The 27,849-nt window shown below is 53.7% G+C and overlaps 8 protein-coding genes and 1 non-coding gene across 9 annotated transcripts; 3 read left to right on the top strand and 6 right to left on the bottom strand.

The window, feature by feature from the left end:
* Positions 1-318: 318 nt before the first annotated feature.
* Positions 319-3,126, bottom strand: V2A60_003241 (transcription factor domain-containing protein; the record flags this gene model as incomplete). Its single annotated transcript, XM_083254579.1, has 1 exon — positions 319-3,126. One exon carries the CDS (start codon positions 3,124-3,126, stop codon positions 319-321), a length of 2,808 nt encoding a protein of 935 aa, XP_083110705.1.
* Positions 3,127-4,474: 1,348 nt separating this feature from the next.
* On the bottom strand, positions 4,475-5,807 carry V2A60_003240 (GDP-mannose transporter; the record flags this gene model as incomplete). Its single annotated transcript, XM_083254578.1, has 4 exons — positions 4,475-4,917; positions 4,972-5,334; positions 5,397-5,487; positions 5,553-5,807. The coding sequence occupies 4 exons, from the start codon at positions 5,805-5,807 to the stop codon at positions 4,475-4,477; spliced, it is 1,152 nt and encodes a 383-aa protein (XP_083110704.1).
* A 934-nt stretch (positions 5,808-6,741) lies between these two features.
* Positions 6,742-6,827, bottom strand: V2A60_003239. The gene has a single exon. It is a non-coding gene; the product is annotated as a tRNA-Lys (tRNA).
* A 1,008-nt stretch (positions 6,828-7,835) lies between these two features.
* V2A60_003238 (60S ribosomal protein uL14) lies at positions 7,836-8,801 on the top strand (the record flags this gene model as incomplete). Its single annotated transcript, XM_083254577.1, has 3 exons — positions 7,836-7,849; positions 8,282-8,329; positions 8,444-8,801. The coding sequence occupies 3 exons, from the start codon at positions 7,836-7,838 to the stop codon at positions 8,799-8,801; spliced, it is 420 nt and encodes a 139-aa protein (XP_083110703.1).
* Positions 8,802-10,346: 1,545 nt separating this feature from the next.
* V2A60_003237 (uncharacterized protein) lies at positions 10,347-13,816 on the bottom strand (the record flags this gene model as incomplete). Its single annotated transcript, XM_083254576.1, has 2 exons — positions 10,347-10,564; positions 10,648-13,816. The coding sequence occupies 2 exons, from the start codon at positions 13,814-13,816 to the stop codon at positions 10,347-10,349; spliced, it is 3,387 nt and encodes a 1,128-aa protein (XP_083110702.1).
* Positions 13,817-16,141: 2,325 nt separating this feature from the next.
* On the top strand, positions 16,142-17,714 carry V2A60_003236 (protein MTC1; the record flags this gene model as incomplete). The annotated part of the gene is made up of 2 exons (XM_083254575.1): positions 16,142-16,697; positions 16,762-17,714. The coding sequence occupies 2 exons, from the start codon at positions 16,142-16,144 to the stop codon at positions 17,712-17,714; spliced, it is 1,509 nt and encodes a 502-aa protein (XP_083110701.1).
* Positions 17,715-20,450: 2,736 nt separating this feature from the next.
* Positions 20,451-22,336, top strand: V2A60_003235 (general substrate transporter; the record flags this gene model as incomplete). Its single annotated transcript, XM_083254574.1, has 3 exons — positions 20,451-20,528; positions 20,665-22,161; positions 22,223-22,336. The coding sequence occupies 3 exons, from the start codon at positions 20,451-20,453 to the stop codon at positions 22,334-22,336; spliced, it is 1,689 nt and encodes a 562-aa protein (XP_083110700.1).
* A 256-nt stretch (positions 22,337-22,592) lies between these two features.
* V2A60_003234 (glycoside hydrolase superfamily) lies at positions 22,593-25,219 on the bottom strand (the record flags this gene model as incomplete). The annotated part of the gene is made up of 2 exons (XM_083254573.1): positions 22,593-24,644; positions 24,707-25,219. 2 exons carry the CDS (start codon positions 25,217-25,219, stop codon positions 22,593-22,595), a joined length of 2,565 nt encoding a protein of 854 aa, XP_083110699.1.
* Positions 25,220-26,260: 1,041 nt separating this feature from the next.
* Positions 26,261-27,488, bottom strand: V2A60_003233 (P-loop containing nucleoside triphosphate hydrolase protein; the record flags this gene model as incomplete). The annotated part of the gene is made up of 4 exons (XM_083254572.1): positions 26,261-27,040; positions 27,105-27,234; positions 27,297-27,361; positions 27,426-27,488. The coding sequence occupies 4 exons, from the start codon at positions 27,486-27,488 to the stop codon at positions 26,261-26,263; spliced, it is 1,038 nt and encodes a 345-aa protein (XP_083110698.1).
* Between the last annotated feature and the right edge of the window lie 361 nt (positions 27,489-27,849).

The raw sequence follows: 27,849 nt of genomic DNA, 5'->3' as shown, positions 1-27,849 counted from the left end.
TTAGCCCCACCAGACAGTGACGGCACATCAGAGATGTCGAGATTAGTACAGCACAAGAAAAATGCATCAATCATAAACTGGCTCCTGCAAGAAATGCAGGAAATGTTCTCGTTATTGAAAGAGTATCTACGTTACGGGTTACATACTCCGTAGAGTATCGCCCACGATCCATAAGCATGTATGTACCTGGTAGCCTCAGTAGGGTATCATAGTGTGTCGCAACCAACGTTTTGCAACTCCAAGCGCAAGAGGGGCCATGCTAACATATTCATCCCTCACGATCTACTTTTTTAGTCTCATGGAATGAACAAGCTGCGTTCATGGCCAACGCTGATTTGAATTTGAAGGTTGTGGTTGCGCGGCCCCAAGTTCCAAACCTCGAATGCTCTGGCTCCAATCCTGCCAGTTGAAATCCTCTCCCATTTCCGCGTCATCGGCCAGGACGTCATCAAGCTTGATGCCCGCAGTAGAGAATGGGTCGGCCCAGAGAAGAGGCTGGCCGCTGGCGTCCTTGGGAGTCTGCATTCCCAAGACTGGATTCTGCAGGGTTTGCTGAGTAGATAGATTCGCATTGGCAGCAGCTTGATCCAAGTTGCTCATATCCCAAAAGTCAGCCATCGGGACGTTGTGTTGAGACATGAGTACATCCACAAAGTTCATAGCATAATTGACATCATTAACTGACGGCATTGGGTCTGCCTGCACCTGTTGGCCGGGGACGTTGCTTGCACCAGTAGGGGCAGACATTGGTGCTGGGTTTTCCCCTGGCGGCACCATTCCGCTGGCACCCGCTGCTTTCGAACCTAGCCAAGGTGATGGGCTGATGCCTTCCGGCTTTATGAGTAACCGCCAACGATCCCTAGCTTGGTCCATTATGTGCTCTGCACCGGGGACTGGTCCGAAACGAGCAGGTTCGGGATCCATTCGCTCCGCAAAGTCTAAACGTCTTGCTTCCTCTGGGTTGGCGCGTAACTTGCTAATCTCGGCTACACGATGCCGTCGCGCCCGTGCAAAGAGCTTGCGCAGTGGGATGAAGACGGCGGCATGGTCAGCCTTCTTGGCCAGCTCAACCGGGTCGCCTTCGTATCCTGTCACGGCATGCCACGCACGCTCTACCAGCGGCGTCCAAGGTCTGCGGCAAGTTTCTACGAGGACGTAGGAGATGGCGTGCCAGGTCGTGTAAGTCTTGAATAGCCAGCGATACTGCTTGCAGCGGGGGTCGGTGCCCAATTTATGGTTGCACTCAATAATCTCGATGGCGGCCACGTACAGCCTCTGACGGACCTCGTTGGAAAGCTGCTCCTCAGCACCGGGGAAAAGAAGGGGGTGGTATATCACCAAACACGTCTTGGCCATGATGACGCGGGTAATCATCGCAACGACCCAGTACAAGGGGTCCATTTCATCCACAACATGTCGAAGAAACTTGTCTTCGATCCGCTGATATACCTCGATGAGCATCTGCTCCTTTTCAGCAATACTGCTCGTTTCTGGTCTCAACGCCATGGCAGAGGATGCACAGTGGATTCGGCGAGCCATGGCACAAATCTCATATCTAACCACGGCGACAGCACAGTCTGATCGGCCTTCGCGTGGTTCGGGAAACTCTTTGGCATCTTTGCTGATGTCGACGTCATTGATGTTCAGGGGCAACTGGGTGTCATATCCTCCATCAGGTATTACCATGTCGGTACCCAGCTCCTCTCCGGATCGTAGGTCGAGTGTTATAAGCGCCCACCACAGTCTCCTTCGCATTTCCGTCTCAAAGGGCGGCAGGTTGAAGTGTGTGCCATCCCTATGCAGCCCCATGCCTTGCGCGAGGCGAACAATCAGACTGGTCAGAGACCAGCAAAACCGGCTGTCATCATGCCGCCTACCGACAAGTAGAAACAGCGTGAAGGCTTGTAAGACGGTAATATCGGACGTATTGAGGAAATTGGCCTTGGCCAGCGCTTGCTCCACCGCGAAACGGTATTGAGCCAGGAGCGCAGACTTGTCGGCTCCGAAGTTTGTCTGGACCTCTTCTGGCTCGAGGGCAGTGATGGCGGAAAAGTATATCACAAAGATGAGAGCCTCATCTGCAGGCGAAAGTGTAGCAACGTTTTGCCTTGCTTCTCGCAGCAAAGCGTCAATGGTTGGTACATGAAGAACTTTTAGCAGAGGCTCAACATTTTCTTGAAATACAGACCAAAGGAAAGTTGCATGCGAGGGCATCGGATGTAATTTGCTCAGATCAACATCGGCGGACCGATAACCGAAGATGAAGGAGTGGTGGTCAGTGAGGTTGCCCAACGGATCCGGCGTTTGCGTGGGCGACTCGTCGTATTCAGACTCGTCGTCGTCATCGGTAAGCCTCTGCGTTTCGGTGCGAATAGCATCAATCTCGTCGTTCATTTTGGACCAGAACCCACTGCTGACATATCTCGTTGTGCCCTTGTGATCGCCAAGAACCATTCGGCCGAACTGCTGGCCAATCTCTCGTTTTCGCAAATTGTCCGGGTTTGTATCATGGCCGCTCTCGCTGGACGGGCGACCGCCAAATAAATCCAGACTGGAAGAGTAGTGGCTGTGCGAGGTCTCGCCGCTTGTGCCGACGCGCGGAGACTCCGAGTGCGCCTGGCGGCCGCTGCCGGATTCCACCTCGATCTGGCCGCTCAGCTCCTCGACGATGCCCTCAAGCTTGCGCAGGCGCTTGATCAGCTCGACCTCACGCTGGCTCGAGGTCTTTGGCGGCGCGTTGGGGTCCTTGGGCTTCTGCTGGCGCGGGGCGCGGCCGGGCGCAGGGAATATGCAGGGAATCTGGGCGCGGCGACAGTTGGAGCAGGGCATCTGCTTGTCGCAACGCACCTTGCGACGCCGGCAGGTCACACAGGAGCGCGGGTTCAGCGCGGGGCCTGAGCCGCCAGGTGACATGATGGCGGAGGTGTGGGCATCGGGGCCTATAGTTTGGTAGACGGTGACGTTGCCAGACGATCGACGCTGACCGGCCATGCCCGCAGCTGCGGCACCGGCGTCCTGGCTGGGCTGGGCGGGCGACGGCGGCGATGCCATGCCCGCAGGCGGCTCGTGGCTCGCTGTCCCGCCACCGTCGGCGGCGGGCTCATCATAGTCCTCAAAATAGTTCATAGTCGCCGGATGGCCACGGGCGCTTGCAGGAGAGCCTCGCTTGCTAGTGCGACATGAGCCAATGCCGTATGTTCTTGGTCGGATTTGTCGAGGCTAACGCCGCGACCCGGGTTTCACGAGCGGGAAGATGAGGGGAAGCGGCACGAATCGTTAACGGAGACGGTCGCGATCGCTAACAATGGACAATTGGTCGGGGTATATGAGCCAGCGATCCAACATTGGTCCAGGGTGCCTGGAAGATAAAGACGGCCCACGATGTGGCAGGAAAGGGTTTTGCAGTCGCAAACGACGTTGCTTGGATATTTGTCAGAGCAGTGGTGGTAATACGTGGGTAGTAGTTGGTGGGCTGCCTGACTGTAGCTGGGGGTGGTGGGTTACCGGTTGGCGGCGACCACCTTACTACCTCGCTCTACTCCGTAGATGCCTACAAAAAGCTGAAATCAGTTAGTAGACTCTGGTTCTGGCGGCGCTAACCAGGCTGTCAGGTTTTGTTGCCCCTCCCGTTTTCTCGGCCAAGGCATCAACGATAACGGCTTTCGGCCGATCTTTACCAGTACGAGGTTCTGTTTCTGCCAAGTAGCTAGCCAGCAGGGCTGTGGGTGGGCACGCCAGCGAGCGAGCAATATAGGCAGGTATTCTTGGGATTACTGAGTAAAGAGACGGCAGCACGGCAAGCGGGCACCACAATCCACAATCAGCAAGACTGGGCGAATGGAGGGGTGCAGAGAGTGAGCTAAACTAAGCCACTCTGTCACCGACGCCGAGCCGAGCGAGAAAACAGGTATCGACGGTAAATTGCTTCGGGTCAAGTCGTTAGGGCCGTAGTCTACATATATATCTGCTCCGTTGGCTGCAGCTACGCCGGTCCCGTCATGGTCAGATGTGTGTTGAACTCATGAACGAGCACAAGCTCTCCTGATTGTGTTTGTGTACTGACGGGTCGCGTTGTTTACCTTGAGCAATTGCACAAGCACATGAATTATCGATTCTATTGCCGAATTAACCGTCCTTCAACCTATAACTAATACAAATTTTCGTGTATGCCAAAATGCCGTCCAGCGCTCTGGCATGTAATAAGCAAACGCCGTAATGAAACAAGAAAATCTCCGTCTCCCGCCTCAACCCTGATGGAATGGTAGATTCCAATGCCAAATGTCCCCAAGCCACGAGCATGCATGGTTTTCTCACCTTGGACGCTCGAGAGCTGACGCCGTTCCCTATGATTTTTATGATAATCGCGGCAGGTCGCGAAATGAAGAAGAAAATATGAATCGTGTGTTTTGCAGCCCCATCATACTCCCAGGTACCGCACCCTCCATCACTCGTGACATCGTTTTCTGGAAACGCTCTATGAGTTGGAAGCATCGTTATTGCTCTTGGAGCTGGCGCTCATGACCGGTCGGTTGGTGGTCGGGAGGCTCATCTTGGATTGCTCCTTCATCTGCACCTTGCCCCAAGTATAGACGATACCACTGACAAAACCAAGCATGATGGCAGAGACGCTGCCAAAGGTAACCGGAGCATCGAAGAAGACGAGACCACTGACGGCGATTGGCAGCTTGTTGAGGGCTCCAACCATGGAGTACGTGGTGGAAGAAGTAACACGAATGCACCAAGCTGAACAGTACGAGATGAAGATGGCGCAAAGACCCGAGTACACCATGCCGAGCAAGAGGTTGTTGCGGCTCTCCACAGGGAAATTGCGGGCCAGGTTCTCGCTGGACCAGTCCTCGACAAGGAAGGTCAAGACGATAATAATGGGAATGGTGAGGAAGTTGTTGTAGAACATGGCTAGTTTGCTGTTAGCAAGGACAATACAAGGCTCTTCCTCTAACTGTTACTTACTGTCCCAGTCGCTAAAGTTCATCTTGCGAATCACCTTGCGCATGCCAAGAACAAAGGTGGACGAGCAGATGACGTTGAGGAACATCCAAGCATAGCCAGCGTTGAGAGTGGACATGGCGTCGGCAGAGGCGGTGGCAGCCGACTGAACGTCCGACCAAGCAGCAATGATGGAACTGACGACCATCATACCAAAAGACAGCAGGATCATCGAAGTAACCTGGCCACCGAACCATAGGACCTCGCCATAGGCAATGACAATGATTGTCAGGTTCTTGAAGATGGTATAGACAGGAACAGAGAGGAACTGGAGGGCCTTGGTGCCGGTAAAGATCATGCCAAGGAGAAGAAAAGAAATAGGCATCCCTGCAAAAGTGTTAGCGCTCCACACTGTACTATGTGAACGAGCAATCCGTCTGTTTGCTTACATTTCTTGGCCTTTTCCGTATCAAAGGGCGCAAGAGTGGTGATGAGGCCCAGCTGCTTGCAGGCCATGATGGCAGCGACGCCAACACCGTTCTGAAAATAGACAAGGTCAGAGGTCGTTGAGTAGACAAGCTAGGAGGACGTGGAAGCAATCTTACCTGGATGCCCAGGTACATGAGGGGCATGTTGAATTTGGAGCCGGAGACGACATATTTGTTGACAACGGTCATACTGATAGAAGACAGGCAGTAGGCCAGGACAGAGAGACCAGGACTTTGGCTAATCTTGTTGAGTGAGTCGGAGACGGCAGCCGGGGCCTCACGGGCAGCAAACGCGGGCGCCGCGGGGATAAAGCGCTCCTTCTCGCCATTATCACGGCCTGGGTAGTAGTCGTCACTCTTCTTGTCGGACATGATCAAGGCGGTGTGAACAGGTGAGTGAAGAGAGGTGGTTTGTGTGCGCTGGCGCAGTTTATAGGAGCAACGGCGAAGAAAATGAGAGGGATACTACACAGTGTCCCCCTGAGAACAGTCAAGCAGACTATCAGCGATGGCGAGACTAGGATAGTAGGATAAACGAGCGGTTAGTCCAAATGGCTCCGAGTGCCTCGATGGATGCTGGAATGAGTGAAGACGTTGTCGGTTGGGTGAGATGGATTGTTTGGCAGCTCCGACCTGTAAACTCTGGCGGACGCGACACGTAAACTAAGCCTTCGGCCATTAAAGGGGAGGGAGGTGCAGGAAATTTCAGGCGCCTCCTGATTGGCGCGCTGGGTCCGGCAGCGAACGGGGGGCCTGGAGCGCTAGTTTATTAGCCAGAAAGCAAAGCCAACCATCCATCCATCCCTTCCCGTGTTCCTATTGCCTGCCAACTGCCCACTGCTTTGACTGCCTGCCCCGGATTAAAAGAAGAAAAAAAATGAAGCCCCCTAGATTTTCTTACCGGCGGCGCCCCCGATTTCCTCGCCACCTACCAATCACAGGCTCGCGCCAGTTGAAATCGACCAGATGAAGGAGATTTAATTTTGTTACTTTTTTCTATTACGGTTGCAATAAAATTGCGACGACTTCTTTACCCGGATTCTTCTGATCTGTACCCTTTCACGCCTAGCTGCCTTTTGAGCAGCGTACTCGAATGCATGCATAGATGTTGCTGTCAGAGCCACATTGACAACTGCTTGCTGTAGAAAGAGAATAAACACGTACAAATAATCTAGATCACCTACGTGACAGCATCCTGTCATAAAGAGAAAGGGAAAAAAAAGTTGACAGGAAGGAAGAGTTCCAAATCATATCCGCACGCGCATAGAAGTGCAAAAAAAGAATCGCCAATCGTTTTTATAGGAATAGCCCGATGCGGGGGTCGAACCCGCAACCTTGAGATGGTGAACTCGTATTAAGAGTCTCACGCTCTACCGATTGAGCTAACCGGGCAGGTTAGATGCGATCGTTGAAAACACTCGTCCTTATTGAAAATTATCAATGTATGGTATTGAGAAATCCAAGAAGGTTGAAATGTCGAGATCACTTTCATGTATCCTACCCAGGTCCTCAATGGCGCATCTCAAACAAACGCGCTGATATATGTAAAGACTGGCAATAATCTGCCGGGATTGCTACTGCTAACAAGCATTTTTCCTACACGAAGCTATGGTATCGCGCAAGAGACGTTCCAGCTCTCTCCCCCAACAACAAGGTTGTGCATGGCAGCGACAAAGTCAACCAAGACCAGCCATACCCACCACAAAGTAGTTGAGAAACTACCTGGTATGCGAAGTACTGATAGTCAAGAGAAACGAATTGCTTTTCAAATATGCCATGCAGGGTGAGAATACGTTCTCAATGGGTAAACTTCTATTCTTTGCTTTTATCAAGGGAGACAAAAAGCTGTATTCGAGCGTGCAAGTGTTCACGTCGCAAGTGCGATGTATTTTATGAGAGCTGCGCCTGTACACACGGGGAGCCATCCCCATCGTAGTATAGCATGAAGACTCATTCGCTCCAAGTTTCAAGTACAAGTTATTGTTCACTCTCCTACGATAAATTTTTCAACAAATGTTCGGCGCTCGAGTCTCTATCGCCCAATTATTCGAGCCAGCCCGGAGCATCCCAAGCATCTTCCAAGCTCGCTGCCCGGCACCACCATGAATATGCTGGCCGCACATACTGGTACATGTCAGTATATTCAGTAGTGCAATCACCGTTTTTAGTGGGCCCCCGGCCCTGTCACCAAGTCCAGTCCAAGTCGCCCATCCAGCCCCACGAAGGGTTGAGCAAAATGGCTTATCGTCACGTGAGAAGACACTCGCTTCCCATAGGGTTTCTCACCCCACAGGAAATTTTCGCCCCGAATGTGCCTGTGAAGCTCTCGATCACGACCGCAATCCCAAACACGGCCATTTTTCTCAATCACGAAGTAACGCCACACACAACCTCTTCACAATGGCCAAGATTTCGTAAGTCCTTCTCGACCGCGATGCTCTCTGCCTCGACAATCTCTGCGAAAGAACAAACCCGCAAGAAACAAAGTATCACAACGACGTGCAAGAGGTGGAAAGTCGCGAGACAATTTGGCGGGCGACCTTCTTTTTTTTTTTGGACTATAGCCGGACACGACGACAATTGGATAGAAACTCAGCTTGAGTCGGAGATGGCCACAGCCACGGTCAAGCACGCGAATACCGATGCAGCCTGTCTCTGTCATTGAATTCCGGACTGTCAATTAACACCCCTCCTTTCGGATATTGTATCGTCGTCGATCCGGAATGGTATCGCAAAAAACGTCGGATCGAAGCAGCAGGATTGCGGGCAGAGAGAGCAGCAACGTTGCCAGCCGCAACAAGCACCGTGTGCCTACGATTCGGAAAGTACTGACAGAATCCTTACAGCCGTGGTGCCCCCGGTGGCAAGCTCAAGATGACCCTCGGTCTCCCTGTGTACGTGGCCGCAGAATCCCGACGACTCCTCCCCCCCCTTCTCCTCTCCGAGACGCACCATTCTTTCCAACAAGAGAAGCTAACCCTTGCCGTTTTTTTCTTTGCATTCTACAGCGGTGCCGTCATGAACTGCGCCGACAACTCGGGTGCCCGTAACCTCTACATCATCGCCGTCAAGGGTATCGGCGCCCGCCTGAACCGCCTGCCCGCCGGCGGCGTCGGCGACATGGTCGTCGCGACCGTCAAGAAGGGCAAGCCCGAGCTCCGCAAGAAGGTCCACCCCGCCGTCATCGTCCGCCAGGCCAAGCCTTGGAAGCGCTTCGACGGCGTCTTCCTGTACTTTGAGGACAATGCCGGCGTCATCGTCAACCCCAAGGGTGAGATGAAGGGCTCCGCCATCACCGGCCCCGTCGGCAAGGAGGCCGCTGAGCTGTGGCCCCGTATCGCCTCCAACTCTGGTGTCGTCATGTAAACGGAGAGTCTTGTTTTTTCGGGTTTTTCTGGGACGAATGAGAAGAAGACGAAGCAAAACAAAAAAAAAGACAATGGCGGTTGTTCTTTTTTGCCAAAAACGGGCACACTAAATGAAGGGGGCAAATGGCGAAATGTTTTTTTACACTATTCATGAACCAAAAAAAATTGAGAAACATTGGCAAAAACTATGTTTTAGTCCTCGGTGCGCCTTTGTTTTGCGCATGGGGGATATTCCATGTTTCCTCCGGACCTCTACTCTTTTTTTTTTATCATTATTCTATAGAGTTGGGAGAGAGTGAGGAGAGGGCCGCTGGTTTATGGGGCTTCTTTGCCGGCTCTGCATTTCGGTTGCGGCGTGTAAGGACGGATCCATACCATATATCGCATCAATGACGAGCACAAAAACAAAGTAACAAAAACATTTCCCCATGGTCTCCAGTGTAAAACTTGACGCAGCGTCGGAATATATGTCGCTGTGGGCAAATAGACACCCATTGGACTATTGAACCAACTCCACGCCAAATCAGTGTGAAGTGCATCGGTGTGGTCCATGGCACCCAGGCCGGCCCGGGGCGAGGGCCGGCTACCCTGGATAATGCAGCTTTGAAAAATCACCGCAGTACAACATTGCTTTGGTTAACCTTTGTGTATTTTACTCCACGAGTGCGTGCGGAAGTTGGTTTGGAATCCTATGTCGGTATTTTTTTTCTTTTTCTCTGTATAGTGCGAGAGTCCTGTCGTGCAAAAGTTGGCTGTAATCAATACCGTCTCAAACGAATAAACACTCGACTAACACGGCACAGCTCACCCTCTGTCTACGATGGGCGCAATCACTTGCAAACTACGATCCGCAAATAAAATTAAAGTAATATCGCCGCTGGATTCAAGACTATGCAATCGACCCTTAAAGACATTATTCCATCCATTGCCCGATTCCAAAATAAAGTAGAACGCGTCAAACATTCTCTCGCACCACGGGGCAGGTGTTTTTTTTGTTGGCTTGCGCGCGTGGGTGGAGACGCAAAACGACCAAGGTAGTTTTTCTTCTCTTTTTGCACACCAGGAAAAGACATTGAAACTGCGACCGCAAGTAAAAACAAAAAAAAGATCAAAACGCGTACAGATAGAAGAAGGAATAAAAGGAAACAACGCCAGTCCATGAGCCATTGGTGCGTGGCACGATGAATGCCAACGCCGCTCGTATGCTAAACGTGGGGACAGATAAACCAGACACAAGGAGAATAACGAATAAATATGAAATAAACAGCAGACACAAATAACACAGGATCCGGTACTCGCAAACACGCAGAGCGCCCCAAGTGACCGGTCGAACAAGATGACAAAAAAATAGAATAAAATAAAAGACCAACGCAGCACGAAACCACAGAAAAAGCAGACCAAGGAAGCCATAATAATAAAGACCTTTGAGTTTGTATACAACGGGTTTGCTGGATGAGGCCGTGTGTGTGTATGTGTCACCAGACCTGTAGATTCCAGAGCATCCGGCACAAAGGAACACGAGGGATACTCTTTACACCTCAAGCTAGGCGGGCGTGAAAGGATATCCCACACTGGGAGTACCTGGGGGCAAGGGCTGAGAGTCTTGACGGGGCGGCCCGTCCTTCTTTGGCTTGGCCTTGTTCCCCTTTGGAGTCGTTGTGCCGGACTTCTGGTCGGCGGCCGCTTGTGCTGCCTTCTTGGCCGCCAGCGTCGCCTTTCGCTTCTCCACGGCCCCGGCCATGTTTCCATTCGCCCAGCGACCTGTATCAAACATGTTAGAAAAGAAAAATCCGCAAAGAAACTAAGAATATAATGATAAATTCGCTGATGGCAAAAGTGCTTACTTTTCATCGACGCAGACATCTTCTCCGACTTGGTCATCAGCTTGTAATCCTTGCGTGGCTCCTCGGCGTCGCCACCAACGGACGAAGGCGTCCCGGTACGACTCGCCTGAGCGACGCGAACAACCTTGATTTTCGGAGTCTTGCGAACTGGGGCTGGCGTGGTGTCCCCGGTAGGGATGCTGGCTGTCGACGCTGCCTCGTCGGCGACTCGGCGACCTCGCTTCTTGGGAGGGCCTTGACTGGCTGCCTCTGCTTCCTCTTGCTCATCACGAAATCGTTTTTGGCGCTTGGGCCGGAAAGAGTACGACGACTCGGCAGTGTGAGAGCTCGAATCAGAGGATGCGGTGGACGGACGCGAATCGCCATTGTCAGTGATGGCCGACGAAGGTTCGCTGAAATTCTTGCCGCGTGGAATCTTGAGCGTGAGAAGATGCCGTCTAGGCTGCTTTTGCTGCTGTTCCTCGTCCAGTTCTTGCTCAGCAAAGCCATCGTCATATCGAATGGCAGCCCGGTGGCGACCGCGACGGCTTGGACGGCCCGTATCGTCCGCAGCTGCATCATGCGCAGCGTCCTGGGAAGCACCATAATCATCACCCATGTTCGGTGCAGAAGTCTGTGGACGGCCAGCGCGACGGCGCTTCGTTCTTGACGGAGGTTCATCCACATCCGAATTGGCGTCGCCGTTGAAGCTAGAAGTAAGCAGGTCGTCGTCGCCGTTCCCGGTTCTCCGCCGCCTGGTCCTTGTGGGAACAGGGGTCGAGCTGCGGCTGACATCTTGCGCAGCGGGATCGAACAGCTGCACGGGTTTACGAGTTCGCTTGCCGGTCACTTCATCGGCCTCAGTCGCCTTTGCCGTCTGCCTAGGTTGGTTTCGGAGTGAGCGGCCTCGTGTCATGATACCGACTTGCTGAGTCTCGGGGTTTTGACGACCAATCTTGGAGGGATGAGGGTCGTATTCGAAGCCATATGCGGCCGCCATGATGCGATCCTGGCCTTGGAGGTAACGAGTCTCACTCATAATCTCCCTTTCCTTGGCCTTGTACCCCTTGACAACGAATTCTGGCTCTTCGTAGTTAATGCCGTGTTGGTGAAGATTGCGAGTCCTGGCTTCGTATTTGGAATCAGCGACTCTGCGTCGAAGGGAATTCTCATAGTCGTCAACAATCTTTCCGAGCTGATTCCACTCAGTCTGCCACTGTACCATGGACAGATTCACAGCCCCAATAAGCTCGTACAGCTCTGCTGTTGTCATGTCCTCAAAGTTTTCCAGGGTCGTCGTATACTGTTCCGCGTCGCGTAGTTTCCTATAGCGGAAATAGCGTCGAAATTCGAGGTCTTCCGAATCAGACACGTCACCATCATCTGCTTCATCTGCAGCTGGAGCAGGCGAGTTCGATGCAGTGGGTTCCATGGACTCGGGAACGGGCGAGCCTCGGGTGGGCGTGTTCAAAGCTGGGGTTGGCGCTTCGACTTGCGAACCCTCCGGCGCGTCTTCATTATCCTCAACCATGGGCTCCATGCCATTGGAATCTTTTTCCGCGTCCTTCTCCTCAGCCGCTGGCTCTTCAGCCGGCGTGTCATCTTCAGGCGACGCCTCCTTCTTTTCGGGGTAGGTGGTATATTCACCATCTATATACGGTGTTAGATGAGCCCAGCGACCGACAGGAGTCGGCTGAGGTCTCGATACAGCCGCAGAGGAGGGTACGAGGCTCTGTGATGAGGAGGGCTTTGTCTCGGTCTTGGTGACGACAACACCTTCCATTGCGGTTTCAGAGCCAGTCTGGGAGACAGTCGGGGCCTCTTTTACCTCTGATGCTGGAGCAGGTATAATGACCTTCTGTGTGTATTTTGCCGGTGAATTGTCTTTCACGGGCTCATCCTGCAGGTCTTCATTACCAGCATCTTCCATCTTGGTATCTTCTTCAACATTGGGATCCACCTTGACGTCAGCCAATGCCTCAGTAGGAGATCCGTTAAGTTGCTTCTGAATTTGCGTGGATGGAGAGGAGGGCTGTTGTACGTCCTTCCCGGACAGTTGACTGGCAGAATTAGAGGTGATACACTTGTCTTGATCCTCAGACTTTTTAGCAGCATCGGCCTTGGGAGATGCATTCGCTGTTAAGGCGACACGATCGCTGTTCATGACATCCGGTTTACCAATAAGCTCTTCCTTTGTCGACGGCGTGTTTGAAGTCTCCAGAGAGGCTTTTGCTTCAACTGCTTGCTCTGGGGACAGACGTCCAGAGTTGGCAGTGTTGGTTGTGACTTGTGCTTGGCTAGCCTCGACAGTTTTGGAATCGGCGCCATTAGGCATCGAAGCGCCGGCTTCCTGCAATAGCTGCCTATCCGGTCTTTCGACATCTTCTTCCTGAGACTTGGAATCGGAGGCTTCAGGAACAGTTGTAGTGACCTCAGCCTTGTCTGTGGGCTGATGGGCGGCAGATGTCTCAGGCTCTGCAGAAGCAGCCTTGCCAGCTGTTGGTGGCGAAGGATCTTGGCCAGTAGTGGTTGAGCCCGAGAGGGCGGCAGAGGTGGAATTCTCATCGTCAGATAAAGAGCCACCGACCTCAATGGTGTCTTGGACGTCATGCTCGTCGTCGTCTGGCTCTTCAATGTAGGTGGCCACCTCGGCCGAAGACTTACGTGCAGGGTTACGACGGCGAGAAGAAGACATGTCGGCGTCAAGGGAGGCGCGTCTCCGGCCAGAATCGTGACCATTTACTTCTTCTGAGTCGTAGCTGTTGTCAGATTTGCGCTTTTTTGTGCGGGCCGACGAGGTTGAGCTGGGGACGACAACCTCGTCGTCGATCTGCTCAAAGGTGTAGTCGACACGGGCACGCCGACGAAGAGTGTGACCACCTTTTCTGGGGCTGTCATTCTCATCGGGGCCGTACTCAAAACCGTACTCATCCATTGTTTTTGAGCGCTTTCTGAGATGGACAGAACGGGATGAGCCGGGGGCGGAAAAGCTGGAGCTGTGCTGCAGAGTCTTGCTGGAGCGTCGAGCGGGCGGCGCCGACTGCGGGCTCTTTATGTCATTCGACAAAGCAGGACTGACAGACGGCAGAGGCTCAGAGACGGACTCTGGAGTGGATTGAGGGGAGGCAGAAGAGGGATTCGTCCTGCGACGGGATGAGGCCATGGATACCGTCCTGCGGGCACGTTCCATAGTCAGCCAGATGGCTGGATCTGGGGTGAGCGGCACGCGCAGGCGGAACGCAGACGGCGCGGCGCGGGGAATTATTCAACAAGGGAAAAGAAGGGGAAAAAGGAAGGAGGACGAGAGAGCGACGTCTAGGGAGCCGAAGCAAAGGTGAAAAGAGTTGGGGGCGGCCACAAGACGTGACGACTGATGGTGGCCCGGGTTGAGTGTGTGTGTGTGTGTGTGTGTGTGTGGGCTTTTTGCTTGTATGAGCCAGCAAGTGAGAACGTGACGAGGTTGTCAGTCAAGGACGAGGGCAAAACAAGAGTGGGCGGAATAAAAAAAAGAGGAAGAGAAGAAAGAGAAGGGGCAGAAGAAGCGCTCGACGGCGGCGAGGAAGATGCAAGAGGCGGATGGCAAAGACTTGAGGATGTGTCTCTGCGCGCTCTGTACTCGTTCTCCTGGCATTCGGTTTTGCTCGAGGTGTCGTGGTTGGAATAAGCCAAGGTTCCCGGGGCCCACTTGTTTTGGGTGGTGGGAATTTGGTACGTACCGCTGGCTGGGCTGGCTGGGCTGGCACTGGTTGACTGGACTGGCAACTGGCAACTGGCAAGCTGGGTCGGTCGTTGCCCCATACCCAGGTATAAGTAGTACTTGCTTCACACGCTAACCTGGGTACCCAAGTAAGTACCTTGGTATAGTTGGACCTACTAACTCAAGTATTGACAAGCAGAAAGTAGGACTCAACCTGCCTACGGGATGCAGTACTTGGGTAAGTTGGGTAGCTTCCAGGCTGTATTTATGACTTGAGGCCTGTACCAAACACTCTTGTTGCACTGCCTGGCGAAAAAAAAATAGAGTAAAGGGAAAGGAAGGATTGGAGCGACCTTGCCGCGGCCTATTGCATCCTGTGCGACTGGTCAGAGAGTGACGCTGTAAGTAGGTACGGTACGTTTACCTCTAAGTACTAAGGTACCTAAGTAAGTAAGTTTGCCTGACCCAACTTGCCTGTTGTACTTACTTAGGCACTTACTTACTTACCTGGCTCAGCAGTATTAGACTGGGTAAGTAAGTAACCTCTACACATTCGTCGCCTCATCCCCCAGGCTTTCACGCTCCCGCCGACGCACCAGGCGCAGCAGATTACCCGGCCAATCAGACTGCCGCTTTCATCGAAACTACGCTAGTCTCCTCCAGGCCGAACTCCTTGTTGAGATTTTTTTTAGTAGGGCGGTTTGTCTAACTAATAACCAAGTCCTCGCCATTCTTGCCGGCCCCCTTTGTTATGGCCGCCCTTGTACATCAGCTAATCATTCTAATTCTTTGTCTTGGGTGCATGTGGCTCAAGCTACTTACCCGACCGGTATCCGTATCCTGCCTCTAATTAATCTGCTCGCTGATGCCGTATCATCGAGGCGCGCTCTCGCTGCGTGTCGCCGGGTTGAATCGTCCGCTAGTCATTGACGCGCTTGCTACTTACCTCCTACTAGGTACCTAGGTACCTTATGCATGGCGTAAGCTGCCTCAGATTATGGTGGCCTTGTACTTACTTATAAGTCGAAGCGGATGCAAAATTCGATGCACCGAGCAACCCACAACACAAAGGCCAATCACCTGCGCGTTTCTTTTTTTCTGCCTTGTACATCTCTGTGACACGCACTTATATTGCCCTCACGGGCTTGTGGCGCTTCGAGCCCCAGACGCTGTACTCCGTGCATAGAACGCCTTTAGATCCGACTTACAGCACTCCCGCATGCACCTACTTCGGTGCCTACTATACCTACCTACTAAGGTACTTAGGTGGGTACCATCAAGGGAAGTGTCTGGACATGTATCCGAGCAATATCTTTGGCCAATACCTTTTCCGGTGCGATTTCCGAGTGCATGTTGGAATTGCATGTTGACAATTCTTATATATACCTTACTACCGGTACATCCTGTAGAGGAAAAAAAAAAGGACCACTGCACCATGCATGACACCGTCTATACCCAGTTGAGGTGCGTACGACCTAAGTACTGGTCCTACTAAGTACCTAGGTAAGTAAGTAGGCACTTAGGTACTGAGGTACCTTTATAGAGGTTGGAGGTATGTAGGTACCGCTAGCCTGCCGCTGTCGTGCTACTCACCGAAAGGTACCTACTAACAGACAGATAGACGATCGACCGCTCAATGCTCCAGTGGCCCGCGACTGAAGTATTATCTGCTACCCAAGGTGCCTAGGTGCCCTGTTAGCTCCAGTCGTCGTCACCCCACCAACTGTAACCAATCCGCCGAGGCCACCCCCCCATCTTCCAGTCGACTTCCAACGTCATAGCAAAGGCCGCTTCAACCTCATCACCTCTCGCATCACCATGGCCTCGAAAAAAACCAAGGCTCCCGCCGCCGACGATAACCTAGAAGAGCTCCTTTCCGGAATCGGGGGTGACGCCAAGGCCGGAAAGGCCGCCCCCAAGAGCTCCAAGGCAGGTGCTGCCAAGGGAGGCGGCGATACGGACATTCTGGCCGATCTCGAGTCGCAGCTCGCTTCCGCGCCCCCAACCTCTCGTCCGCATACGCCCCGTCTTGCAGGAGCCGGCAAGCGACCGACTCCTGGAGCCCCAGCGGCCGAGGACAAGCGCAAGTCGACCGACAGCGCCCGGAGCGCTCGTGCTAGCTTCACGCCCAGTGCCACGAGCTCTGAGCTCCAGGATGCCGAAAAAAAAACCCCCGCGGAGCAGCAACCGGCAACAAGTACTAGTAGCAGTGCTGGCGGTGGCTGGTGGGGTGGTATCCTGTCCACGGCCAGTGCTGCCATGAAGCAGGCAGAGGCCGCTTACAAGGAAGTCCAGCAGAACGAGGACGCAAAGAAATGGGCTGAGCAGGTGCGGGGATTCAAGGGCCTAGATATTGGGGCTCTTCGCCATTATGGTAAGCTACATACCGGAATGATGCTTCTATTCAGACCAAACATATTGCTAATGCTGTGTGCAAGGTGATGATTTGCGCCATCGCGCACTACCGACCTTTACCAACATCCTCAACACCATCGCGCCGCCCATCAGTTCCCACGAACGTCTCCTCATTCATATTACACACGACCTCGTCGGATACCCGTCCATGGACCCTCTCATTCATGGCGTCTTCTCCCGTGTCATGTCGCAAGTCGAGGGCGGCGATCTGCTTGTCGTCCAGCGTGGCCAAGAAAGCGGCTCTCGGCGGCCTCGCGAGAGCAACGCTGGCTGGCGTGATGGCCCTTGGTGGCGCCAATCCGACTCTGTTCGAGAACTGGGGCTCATCAAGGGGTTGACCGAAGGCACAAAGCTCTGTCGCGCCAATGCCGAGGGCTACGCTGACGAGTACTTCTCTGCCAATGGAGGCGTAGAGCAAGCCAAGGCTAGAGCCACGGAAGACTTGAGCGAAAGCAACCCCGTGCGAACTTCGGACCTGTTTCTGGCTATCCAAGCCATCGAGACGGACGAAGACGGCACCCTGTTTGCTCGCACTGCTTCGGCCGAAAAGGACAAGGAAGCCGAAGCCAACGAGGAGGAAGACGACAGCCACGTTTCTTTTGCCGTCTTTATCCTCGACCCGATCCATCAAATTGAGTACGCCACCGTCAGCCAGAGCATTCCCGCAAAGTGGGCGCGCTGGCTGGACACCTACAGTCCTCTCACGCCCAAGTCTGGAGACGAGGAGCAGGCTGATGGCGACTTGACTATCCCAGCGGAAATTCGGGACATTATCGATAGTGGGGCTGTTGACCCCAGAGAGTGGGTGGCGGAATGGATCGAAGAAACGCTTTCTCTATCCATTGGCATCGTGGCCCAGAGATACGTTGCTCGCCGGATGGGTGTTGGTCAGGATAGCCTGGGCAAGGCCAAGAGAAAGATGGAAGAGCTGGTGTATGAAAATGCAGGAGAGGCTGCGCGTGCAGGAGCCATTTAAATTGTGTAAGAAGGCGATGATTTCTGTGTAATACCTGACTGGGCGTCTTGCATTTGTACTCAATTTCAGTCTGTCATATCCTCGAAACTGAGTCATGCAAATGTGACTGAGCCATATTTTTATTCTGGACACTACGACTGAACAATACAACGTAAGAATAACACGTTCAATACTTCGAGTCAACATTGCATACATCTGATCAAGACCACGAGGCTTACTTAGCATTGATTGGGTGTTGATGGATGATGCGGGTTTCGAGCTGCCCTGAACCGGGTAGTGGGCCACCAGCACGGGAGCTACCTGGGGTGGTTGCTGCACGTCGCCGCACCAAAAGAATTTTCCCGCCTTCATCATCCATCGACCCAGCATCGTGTAGCTGAGATGGGATGGGCTGCGCAGTCTGCGAAGCCGTTCAAGAAGCCAATGAGACGTGATTCATAAAGGCTCTGAACCTGACAATGGTAGGTCTGCTGGTGGATTGTGGCATTTCTTGTTGCATTCTTTTTTTGGTGTTTGTGCGCTCTCGTGACATGCCAACCTCTCCCCCCCCCTCTTCTTCATTCTTCTTCCTCTTCACCCTTCCGAATACGTACGAAAACAAACAAACGCAGCGAATCTCTGTACGGCCACTCGAACACCCTCACGAGTCTCTCGACGACGCGCAGCCCGCAACCCCCCCTTCCTCTTTTTTTAAAGAGGGAGAGGGAGCGGCTCGCGAAGAACGGAGTCTCCCATCAGCGATGCGTTTTGCATCTGCAGGCGGGAGCAGGCTGGCGATGCAGGGCGGCGGGAAACTGGAAAGGCCAAGTCCCATCTTTTTTTGGGGCTTGTCTTCTGGCTCGCCGGTGATTGAAACATGTGCTGCAAGATTGAAAGGGCCATCATAGTCCACGCCTGTCCGCGTTACTCGTTCTTTTTTTTTGGGGGCGGGTTCGCGACTCTTTTTCACCTACACGGGCGTGGCTCCAGGAGCTCCGACATGTATATATATATATATATATGTATTTTACTGTGTGATACTCTGCCGTGATCGCATGTGTCACTGCCACGCGCGACCATGCGCCATGGGGGTGATGGATGGCCTTGACCGCCCCCTGGACGTGCGGCGGACAAGAACCTTTTTTTTTCTTTGATGAAGCGACAGTCTTTGCCCGTATCCGATAGTACAGCCCTTTCTGGCTGGCCCTACGATGCAAGCCACCCAGGCGTACCATCAGTTGCCGACACTGGCGTGCCGCTTTCCTGCAGGGCTACTAGCAACTCATGATGACGGGCATATACCGCCGCATGACTATCCAAGCCACCCAATACTCTGCCGTAAGCTCATGCCTGTTCCAATAGTGTCTAAACGTCCGGTCTTCTAACGTCCGGTCTTCTGCATGCCCGCGCCGGACGACGCCTCGCCTCGGTGATATATCTTTCCGGAGGCGTCGCCAAGTTTTGGGGTTGACGGGATCTGCCGAAACTACCACGTCCCACGTTCGAGGACGCCTCGAAATTCTGGTGCATGGTATTCGGTATTATTGGCAGCCATGTCCGTTGTCGCAGGTTGGTGGCTGGCTTTTCCGGTCGTATTTTCCCCCGGCGGTCGTGATCGCCAGTCTTGAACTCAATTGACGCTCGTGGCTTGTTTCTCCATAGGCTCAGAACAGACAACCATCACCAACAGACCACCCGACCATTTTCGGTGAGTAGTTGTACTTCTCCGCACAAGCACAAGAATGGGAGGGGAGGGGGGGGCGGTTTACGTAGTTGACACACTCGCGACCCTCTCGTTAAAGTTTCTTTCTCTCGAATCGTGTACAAACCTCACGTACAAGAGCCACTTTGAGCGTAACGATCCTACCGGGTATAAGCCATCTACCTCTTGGCTTCTACGAGGCGGATCCCCTTGCTGTAATCAGAGCTCGACTAGCCAGTTCTGCGACCTGACTGGTGACGGTGCGATGCCAAGCGCCATTGAAGAGGAACTGCGGGCTTATGAACGGCATAATAGTCTAACAGAATAACGGCATCGCAGAGGGAAGACGAGCCTTTGTTCAAATTCATCAAGCCCGTCTACTGATTCAGACCGGTCTACAACAGCCCTGCGTTCTATCAAGAACCGTAATTGTCCATACCCCAACTCGTCCATTTCGTGCCCCTGCTGGACCACGCCATGGAAAAAGGTCTTGGCAAGGGCATCAGTACTTCTCGTCGTGAAAGAAATGGCACATTTGTAGGGAATCCTGCTAGGCAGCGCCACCAGCAACGGAATGTCGCAGAGGGATAGACATGCGGTGGATGGCGTGGTCCATCAGCCGAGAGGTGCGCCAAACTGCAACGCCGCCTACTTATACCTTAATCAATAACAGTAGGTAGCCTACATAGTTGGGGCCGGCCCGGCCTACGCGGCCGAGGAAAATACCACCATGGCATACGACCATGAACTATTTTTTTTTTGGCTCGGCTTAAAGAGTGGGATTGCCGGTTCTCGACCACGCTTTTCCAATACTGGCCATACGAGAGTGGCTTGCCGCACCGCTGTTGATCGACTCATTTGCTCCCCCAGTACTATTTAATGTAAGCGCCGCCTCCTCCTCCTCCTCCTCCTCCTCCACGGCACGGCCGCCGTTCCCTCCGATTCAAAAGACCTGGTGATGGCCTCACCTCGGGAAGACCGGGCTCTTTTCTGGTTTTACTCGTCTGGTTAGAAAAAGACGCCAACACCGCCGCCGCCCCCCCCTTCCGCTGCGCATGGGTGGCATCGGCCAAGTGCAAGAGGCGGCCGCGAGGTCGACCTCGCAAGAATCAACAGGCCAAGTTGCCGAAAAGGTTGCGCCAACTTTTTTTTTTTTGCCTTCTTTTTTTCTCTCACTCTTTTGTTTTCTTTTGTACAACTCGGCCTGGATCATCCCGTCCCTCTCTCACCAACTATGTTGAACCTTTTTTCGCTGACCTTGTTTCTCAGACGACCCCCGTCCAGGAAAGAGTCGTCCACGGCAACGAGGCCTTCAACGAGGCGCTCCTGCGGGAGCCGCCGCGCGCGTGGGCGCCGTCCATGGTCATGGTGTACCTCTTCTCCGTCGTCGGCTTCCTGTGCTCCACGATGAACGGCTACGACGCGTCGCTCATCAACAACCTGCTGCAGAACCGCGACTTCCGGGACACGTACGACGTGGGGGCCGACGGCCTCGGCGCGGGCCTCGTCGCCGCCATGTACCAGATTGGCGGCGTCGCCGTGCTGCCGTTTGTGGGCCCTGTCATTGACCGCTTCGGCCGCCGCGCCGGCATGGGTGCCGGCGCCGCGCTCGTCATTGTCGGCACCATCGTGCAGGGCACCGCGGCCGGCAGCGGCGGCGGCGGCGGCGCGCGCGCCTTCATGGGCGGGCGCTTCCTGCTCGGCTTCGGCGTCGGCCTCGCCGCCTCGGCCGGCCCCATGTACGTCGTCGAGATCAACCACCCGGCGTACCGCGGCGTCGTCGGCGCCGTCTACAACTGCCTCTGGCTCGCCGGCGCCATCCTCGCCGCCGGCGCCGCCCGCGGCAGCCTCGCCGTCTCCGCCGCCTTCTCCTGGCGCCTCATCACCTGGCTGCAGTGCCTCTTCAGCGGCGTCGTCGTGCTGCTCTGCCCCTTCGTCCCCGAGTCCCCGCGCTGGCTCTACGTCAACGGCAGGCGAGGCCGCGCCCGCGCCCGCGCCTTTCTCGTCCGCTACCACGGCGCCGGCGACCCCGACTCCGTCTGGCCGGCCCTGCAGATGCGCGAGTACGAGGAGGCCCTCGACCTCGACGGCGCCGACAAGCGCTGGTACGACTACGGCGCCCTCTTCCGCGACCGCGCCTCCGCCTACCGCCTCGTCTGCAGCGTCTCCGTCGCCGCCCTCTCCCAGTGGCTCGGCAACGCCGTCCTCAGCTACTTTCTCGGCTCCGTCCTCTACAACGCCGGCTTCACCGAGCCCATCCAGCAGAGCAACATCACCCTCGCCAACAACGTGATCCAGTTTGTGTGCGCCTGCTGCGGTGCCGTGCTCGTGGACCGCGTCGGCCGCCGCCCGCTCCTCATCTTCTCCTTTGCTGCCTGCACCGTCGTCTGGCTCGGCATGACCATCGCCTCGTCGCAGTTTGCCGCCTCTTACGCCGGCGAGTCGGCTGACCACGTGCCCATCTACACAAACGCAAACGCGTCCCGCGCGTCCCTCGCCATGATCTTCCTCTTCGGTGCCGTCTTCTCCATCGGCATCACGCCCCTCCAAGGCCTCTATATAGTCGAGGTGCTGTCTTTTGAGCAACGCGCCAAAGGCATGGCCTTTGGCAACCTTGCCGTCAACGCAGCCGGCCTGCTCAATCAGTTTGCCTGGCCCGTGAGCATGGCCAAGATTGGCTGGCGCACATACATCATTTTCATCATCTGGGATGCCATCATGACAGTCTATATGTATTTTATTCTCCCCGAAACCAAGGGTCGAACGGTGAGCCCACACTTCAAACTCGCATTCTCTTCAAGAACGGATGGCCCTGACTGTTTAACAGCTCGAAGAATTGGATGAAATATTTGCAGCCAAAAACCCAGTGAAGGCCTCTGTCGCCAAAAAGAAATTAGCCATCACCCAACAAGGTCAAGTTGTAAATATTGCCGAAGCCTGATGGCGCGAAACTCATGTATTTACATGTCAAGAGTTGCGTCGCGCGAGTATATGAGTCGCGAATATATGAATTGCTTCATTGAATGTAGAAAACTCACAAGGATGTGACATTGTGTACAGTAATTGGCAAAATAAAGAACATATTATCCCGGACAGTGTGTCCCACTACGCACCAGGTTCATCATGCCTCAATAAATGCAGCAAACATTCGTTGTCTCTTCAGTGCATCCGATGAATCTGATCATCTATTCAATTATCTAGCTCAGCATGTTTAGGTAGCGCGTGGTAATGACTGTGCTTTGCGACGCGCCCTTGACTCCAATATAGACGACCTCACCAGGTACAATGTCTACCAAGTTGTCGTCAAACGTGACGTTCTCCTCCTCGCATTCAACCGCGACGCCCTTGACCGGAACTTCAGCCCTGACTGCGACAGACTTGCCATCCGAAGAGAGCTCTGCCGTGATGTGTTTCGGCTTTTGCAGGTGCAAGTACTTGAGGGGCTCAGGCCAATTGACATACCGCGCAATCTGCTTACCATCCTGGAAGAGATATGACGCCACAACGGTGCGACTCTCAAGGCCAGCCTTTCGCGTTCTGACAGGAACATCCATGGCGTGGATCTCCGTCGAGCGATTTGAAGAAAGCACTATGGAAGAGGCGACAGTCTCAGAAAACGTCTCCTTGCCAGTTTCAACATCCCAGGCTTTGACCAGACAATCGACAGTCAAATCTTCCAGCATCAGATTGGAGCCCCAGATTTCAATCTCGATCTTGGTGTCTATATAAACTCGCGTATACTTGTCCTTGGGATACTGATGTTCACGCCTTGTCATACCAATTGATATTGGCGCCATTTCTCTTTTGACCGTGTAGTAGGCATGCTTGGGGCGCAGGTAATAATCGCAGATAGCCCACGAAGTGACGGGCCAGCAGTCGTTTATCTGCCAAACTAATGCGCCGCCACAATATTCTCGCCCAGGACCCTTCCACTCACGCTTCCACAAGCGATAAGCCGACGCAAGGCATTCCGCCTGCATCAACTGTGTAGAGTAGACGTATTGCTCGAGCGGATCTGGGCCATATCGCATATTTTCTACTAGATAGAGAGCCAGCCTGCGTTCATGTCCAGCAGCCTTGTTGTGGAAATCAATGGTCGATGACTGTGGATAGCGATCAGGATCAGCTTTGCCCTGTGGTAGATAGGCATCAATCGTTTTGACGGAGGGAAATGCCTCCATGCCGAATTCGGAAACAAAGCGACCGACCAACTTGTCAAAGTTTTGGTATTTCTCTTGCGAGCCGTGCCATACGTTCCACTGGTGAATGTCTCCTGCTGTAGGGTCAGTGGTATCCTTGCCACCCCAGGGGCTACCGTAGTGATATGGCACATCTGGAATGAGGTCCCTGCATACATCTGCAAGCACTTTTTCGTAGATGTAGCGGGCTGGAAATTTTGACTTGAGCCAATTGTCTTGGTTCATATCTTTGGGATCGTAACCAAGTCGTTCCTGCTCGGCAAGCTGATAGTCTTCATTGTTCCCGGCCCAAATGACAATGGACGGGTGGTGGCGTAGCCTCGTGACGTTGACTCTGGCTTCACGTTCAATGGACTTCAGCAGCTCTGGCCAGACAGGGTAGTTGCCGCAGCCAAACATAAAGTCGTGCCAAACCAGAATGCCCATCTCATCACATGCTTCATAGAATGCTGTCTCCTCATAGAGACCGCCGCCCCAAACTCGAATCATGAACTGATTTCCATCGGCGACCAGCTTGACCCAGTCGCGATATCTTTTGGGTGAAATCCGAGGGATGAAGTTGTCGGCAGGGATCCAGTTGCTGCCTCCACAGAAAATTGGAATATTGTTGACCTCAAAGAAGAAGCTAGTACCGGATTGGTCTTTGAGCGCATGCTCGACAAGGCGGAGGCGGCGTAGACCAATCTTTTTCACCATGGCATCGACCGGGGTGCCGTTGGCAATCAGTGTGGCTTTAATAGTGTAGAGCGGCTGCTTTCCATATCTGATGGGATACCACAACTCAGGGTTACTAATATGGAAATTCACCGAAGCAGTGTTGCTGGCAGGAACTGTTTCCGAAGCCACCTCTTTGCCGTTGAGCGACACACCAACGCGGACATGTGTCGCGTCGGACCCCTCTGTTGTTGCGTGCGCAATGACTGTGGCACGCTTCAGAGATTCATCAATGTCGATGGTTGTATGTAAATCAGTCAGTCGCGACTTGTAGATTTCCAGATTGATCGGTCTCCAGGGGCCACAAGTGAGCAGAGAAGGGCCCCAATCCCAGCCCTTGTCAGGTAGGTCAGCAAAGAATCGTAATGACTCGTAAATTCGAAACAACAAGAACATACCCAATGGTATTGTGCTTTCCTAACCGCCAAGCGCGAGGCATCTCCATTCCAGCAGCTCCAGACATGCTCAGGGTACTGCTCGACTCGTTTCCAGCCGCGCAGGTAGGCACTGTCAAAGGTGATAACCAGCTCGTTTTCGCCGTTTCGCGACAGGTTGTCCGTGACATCGACACGCTCAGGAATGAACATGCTATCAGTTTGAAGAATAGTATTGCCATTCAGAATTACAGTAGCAAACGTGTCGAGCCCCTCGAATGCCAAAACGGCCTTGGCGCCGTTGCCGACCTCTGGGCTCGCAAAGGTCGTCTTGTAAGTCCATTGCGCCTCGCCAACCCACTGCACGTCATTTTCGTTCTTTCCAATGAAGGGGTCTGAGATGATGTTGTGGTGCATGAGATCTAGATGAATATTGGTAGGAAATTGGGATACAGGGCGAAACTCGTCGCCATCCTGCTTGTCAGCCTGTTTGAACAGCCAGTTCCTGTCAATGGGAATGACGGTACGGGGAACCATGGTAACGGGTCGGTCAGCAAACGGCGACGAAGCAGGAATCCAGGCTTGATGACGCTGAAGAGGTGGCGATACTGGCAAGAGGAGTAGCTGCGGCAGCTCAATGGCCCATAGGAGACGACAAGGCGAAGAAGATGATAGGCGGCGTTAACTTGTTGGGGATAAGTTGTCTTCAATAGTCCTGGGGATTGGCGGGGCGCGGACAGTCGGCTCGGCTTAGAGGGGCAGGAGGTCGGACAAGCATACAACGTACCTACGAACTAGGTAGGTAGTTAGTTGTACGGGCAGCTGCTACGACAGAACCGTGCTGCTATTGGAGCAAGAAAATTGCGACATGCATAACAAGATTGGCAACTGGGTCTTGTACTAATATATTGAACAAGAATGATCTGTTTACCATGCATAGCCGGGGCCAGCCTCATTGCGCGGCATCCGACCCAAGGTGCTGGCGGCAATACATCACGCCGGGCTGTCTTTCATCTCTCCCCGCACTATTATTGCCAGCCCACCTCATCCCCAGTAATAAGAGACGAGTCCACCGACTCCTGGCGTGAACTGTGCTCACCGGTTCCTCAATTTAAATCTGTCGGAAAGCCTGCCGAAAAATGAGCTACTGGTCTGGCTCCAGTATTCAGACGACAGGCTGCTTCCGTCTATACAAGGAGGGTAGGGTAACGTTGTCGATAGTGTTATTCAAGGTGGGATCTCCAGGGAACGTCTCCAGAGAAGATATCATCCAAGATTAAGGACATGTCGATTATTGATAGGGCAAACCACTACATAGGATGCCGATATAACAACGTCAAGAGAACCCCCCTTCCCCCCTCTCCGCAGCCATTCCCCTTTGAAAACAGAGGTAATATGTGAAACGAGTGTACTCCAAAAAACTCCATGCTGTCCATGAGCGAATGCGCATATCATCAAGAAGAACCTCCACTGACAAGAAGCCCAGGCTGTAGTTCAAATAGCAAAATTCCAACCTCACATCATCGACTCTGCCCCTGCACACCCCATATGGCACTTCCCTCTCAAGACACTGCCGCTTCAACAACAGTTGCCCCCTCTTCGTCTGCTGCTCAAGGTGAAAACCTCCTCCCACTCACGCAGGCCACCCCAGTTCTGGGTGCGATGCTTGCCCTTGCGTCGCCTACGAAGCCCGGGAATCCCGCCGTCGTCGACAGTGGCACCTGTCATGGAGCTCTTGATGCTGCCGCCGTCGCTTGCATTGTTCCAAGAGCTGCTGTCACCGTATTGGATGCCGCTCATCGGATCGTCCGGATCGATATCGCCCAACTCGATCTTTGTTAGGATGATGCGCGCCAATCTGGCGAATATCTCGTCGACGCCGTCTCCGTTCAGAGCGCTGGCCTCGGTGACGACTGAGATACCCTGTGTGCTGGCCCACCTCGTCGCCTCCGAACTCGAAATTTCACGCCCGTCCGGGGCGTATGTCGCTTTTTGCACGGAGCCGGCGCTAATAGACCCGGCATAGTCTCTGCCTCTCGTTGTGGTCTGCGTGTTTGTCGTCGAGTATGAGCTTGCGAAGCCACCGGCAGTAATCGTCGAATTAGAGCTGACACTACTCGGCGTGGGCGGCGGCATAGACGTGTCGATGAGGGATTCGCTGGCAAGATCGAGCTTGTTGCCAACAAGGAGCAGGCTGAGGTTGGGTGACGCCAAAGCTCGCGCATCGTTGAGAAAAGGTTGCAGTCCACGAAAAGAACCATGCGATGTAATGTCGTAAACGAGGATGGCGCCCGCAGCACCTCGATAGTAAGAACGGGAAACGGATCGGAATCGTTCTGTGCCTGCGGTATCCCAAAGCTGTACAGAGCGTGTGTTAACAAAGTGGCCCGCGCTGCGGTCGTCTTGTTCATCCTTTCTTTACCTGTAGCTTTATTCTTTTGCGCCTGGCGCCGGTGCCGACTTTGATGATTTTGCTTGCGAATTCCACGCCAATAGTCTGCGAAGATAGCACCCGCCATTCGTTTTTCACGAAGCGATGTAGTAGACAAGACCTAGGGAGCTGTCAGCATTCCGTAGCTACGTCGTGACAGGGTTTTCCGTCGCAGCGTCATACTTTCCCGACCCGCTTGGCCCCAGGAGGATAATCTTGGCCAGGTAATCGTACATGCTCCCCAACTCCTACGCTGCCGTGTCAGCCGCCTACTACCTAGCTAGCAAGCTGTGCTGCCAAATGACCCCTTACCTGCTCTCTGGCCGTCGCGGCACTCTCCTCGCTGCCCGCCGAGGAGCCTCTTGGACGAGTCATGATGGTAGAAGTCTAGTGATTATGCCGTATCAAGATATGTTCGAGGCATACCACGAGTAGCCAGCGCGAGGCGGCGGTGTACAATGGGGAGTCGATGGCGTGAACCCAGGCGCGCCAGCGGGCAGCGTTGTAGCGACTCGTGGCTTGGCGTTGGGCAGGTGACTTCATCGATAAGGAACCTTACATAAGCGCAATACAAGCATCACATATACGCGCTGCTTTTTGCATTATATGGCCAGCTGTTCTGGAACAAGTCTGAAACCAAGGCATAATTCATGTGCAAGTCATTTCTGATTCGCGAAGAAAAAAAAAGAATTAGAGATTGAAATTATACTATAAGCCAGGACCTCGATCTCTGAGC

Source organism: Cordyceps javanica, chromosome 2 (assembly GCF_051103115.1).
Source record: "Cordyceps javanica chromosome 2, complete sequence".
In the NCBI taxonomy this organism is placed as follows: domain Eukaryota; kingdom Fungi; phylum Ascomycota; class Sordariomycetes; order Hypocreales; family Cordycipitaceae; genus Cordyceps; species Cordyceps javanica.
Note: the sequence above shows the minus strand (reverse complement) of the source record. Positions and strands in the feature narration are given on the sequence as shown.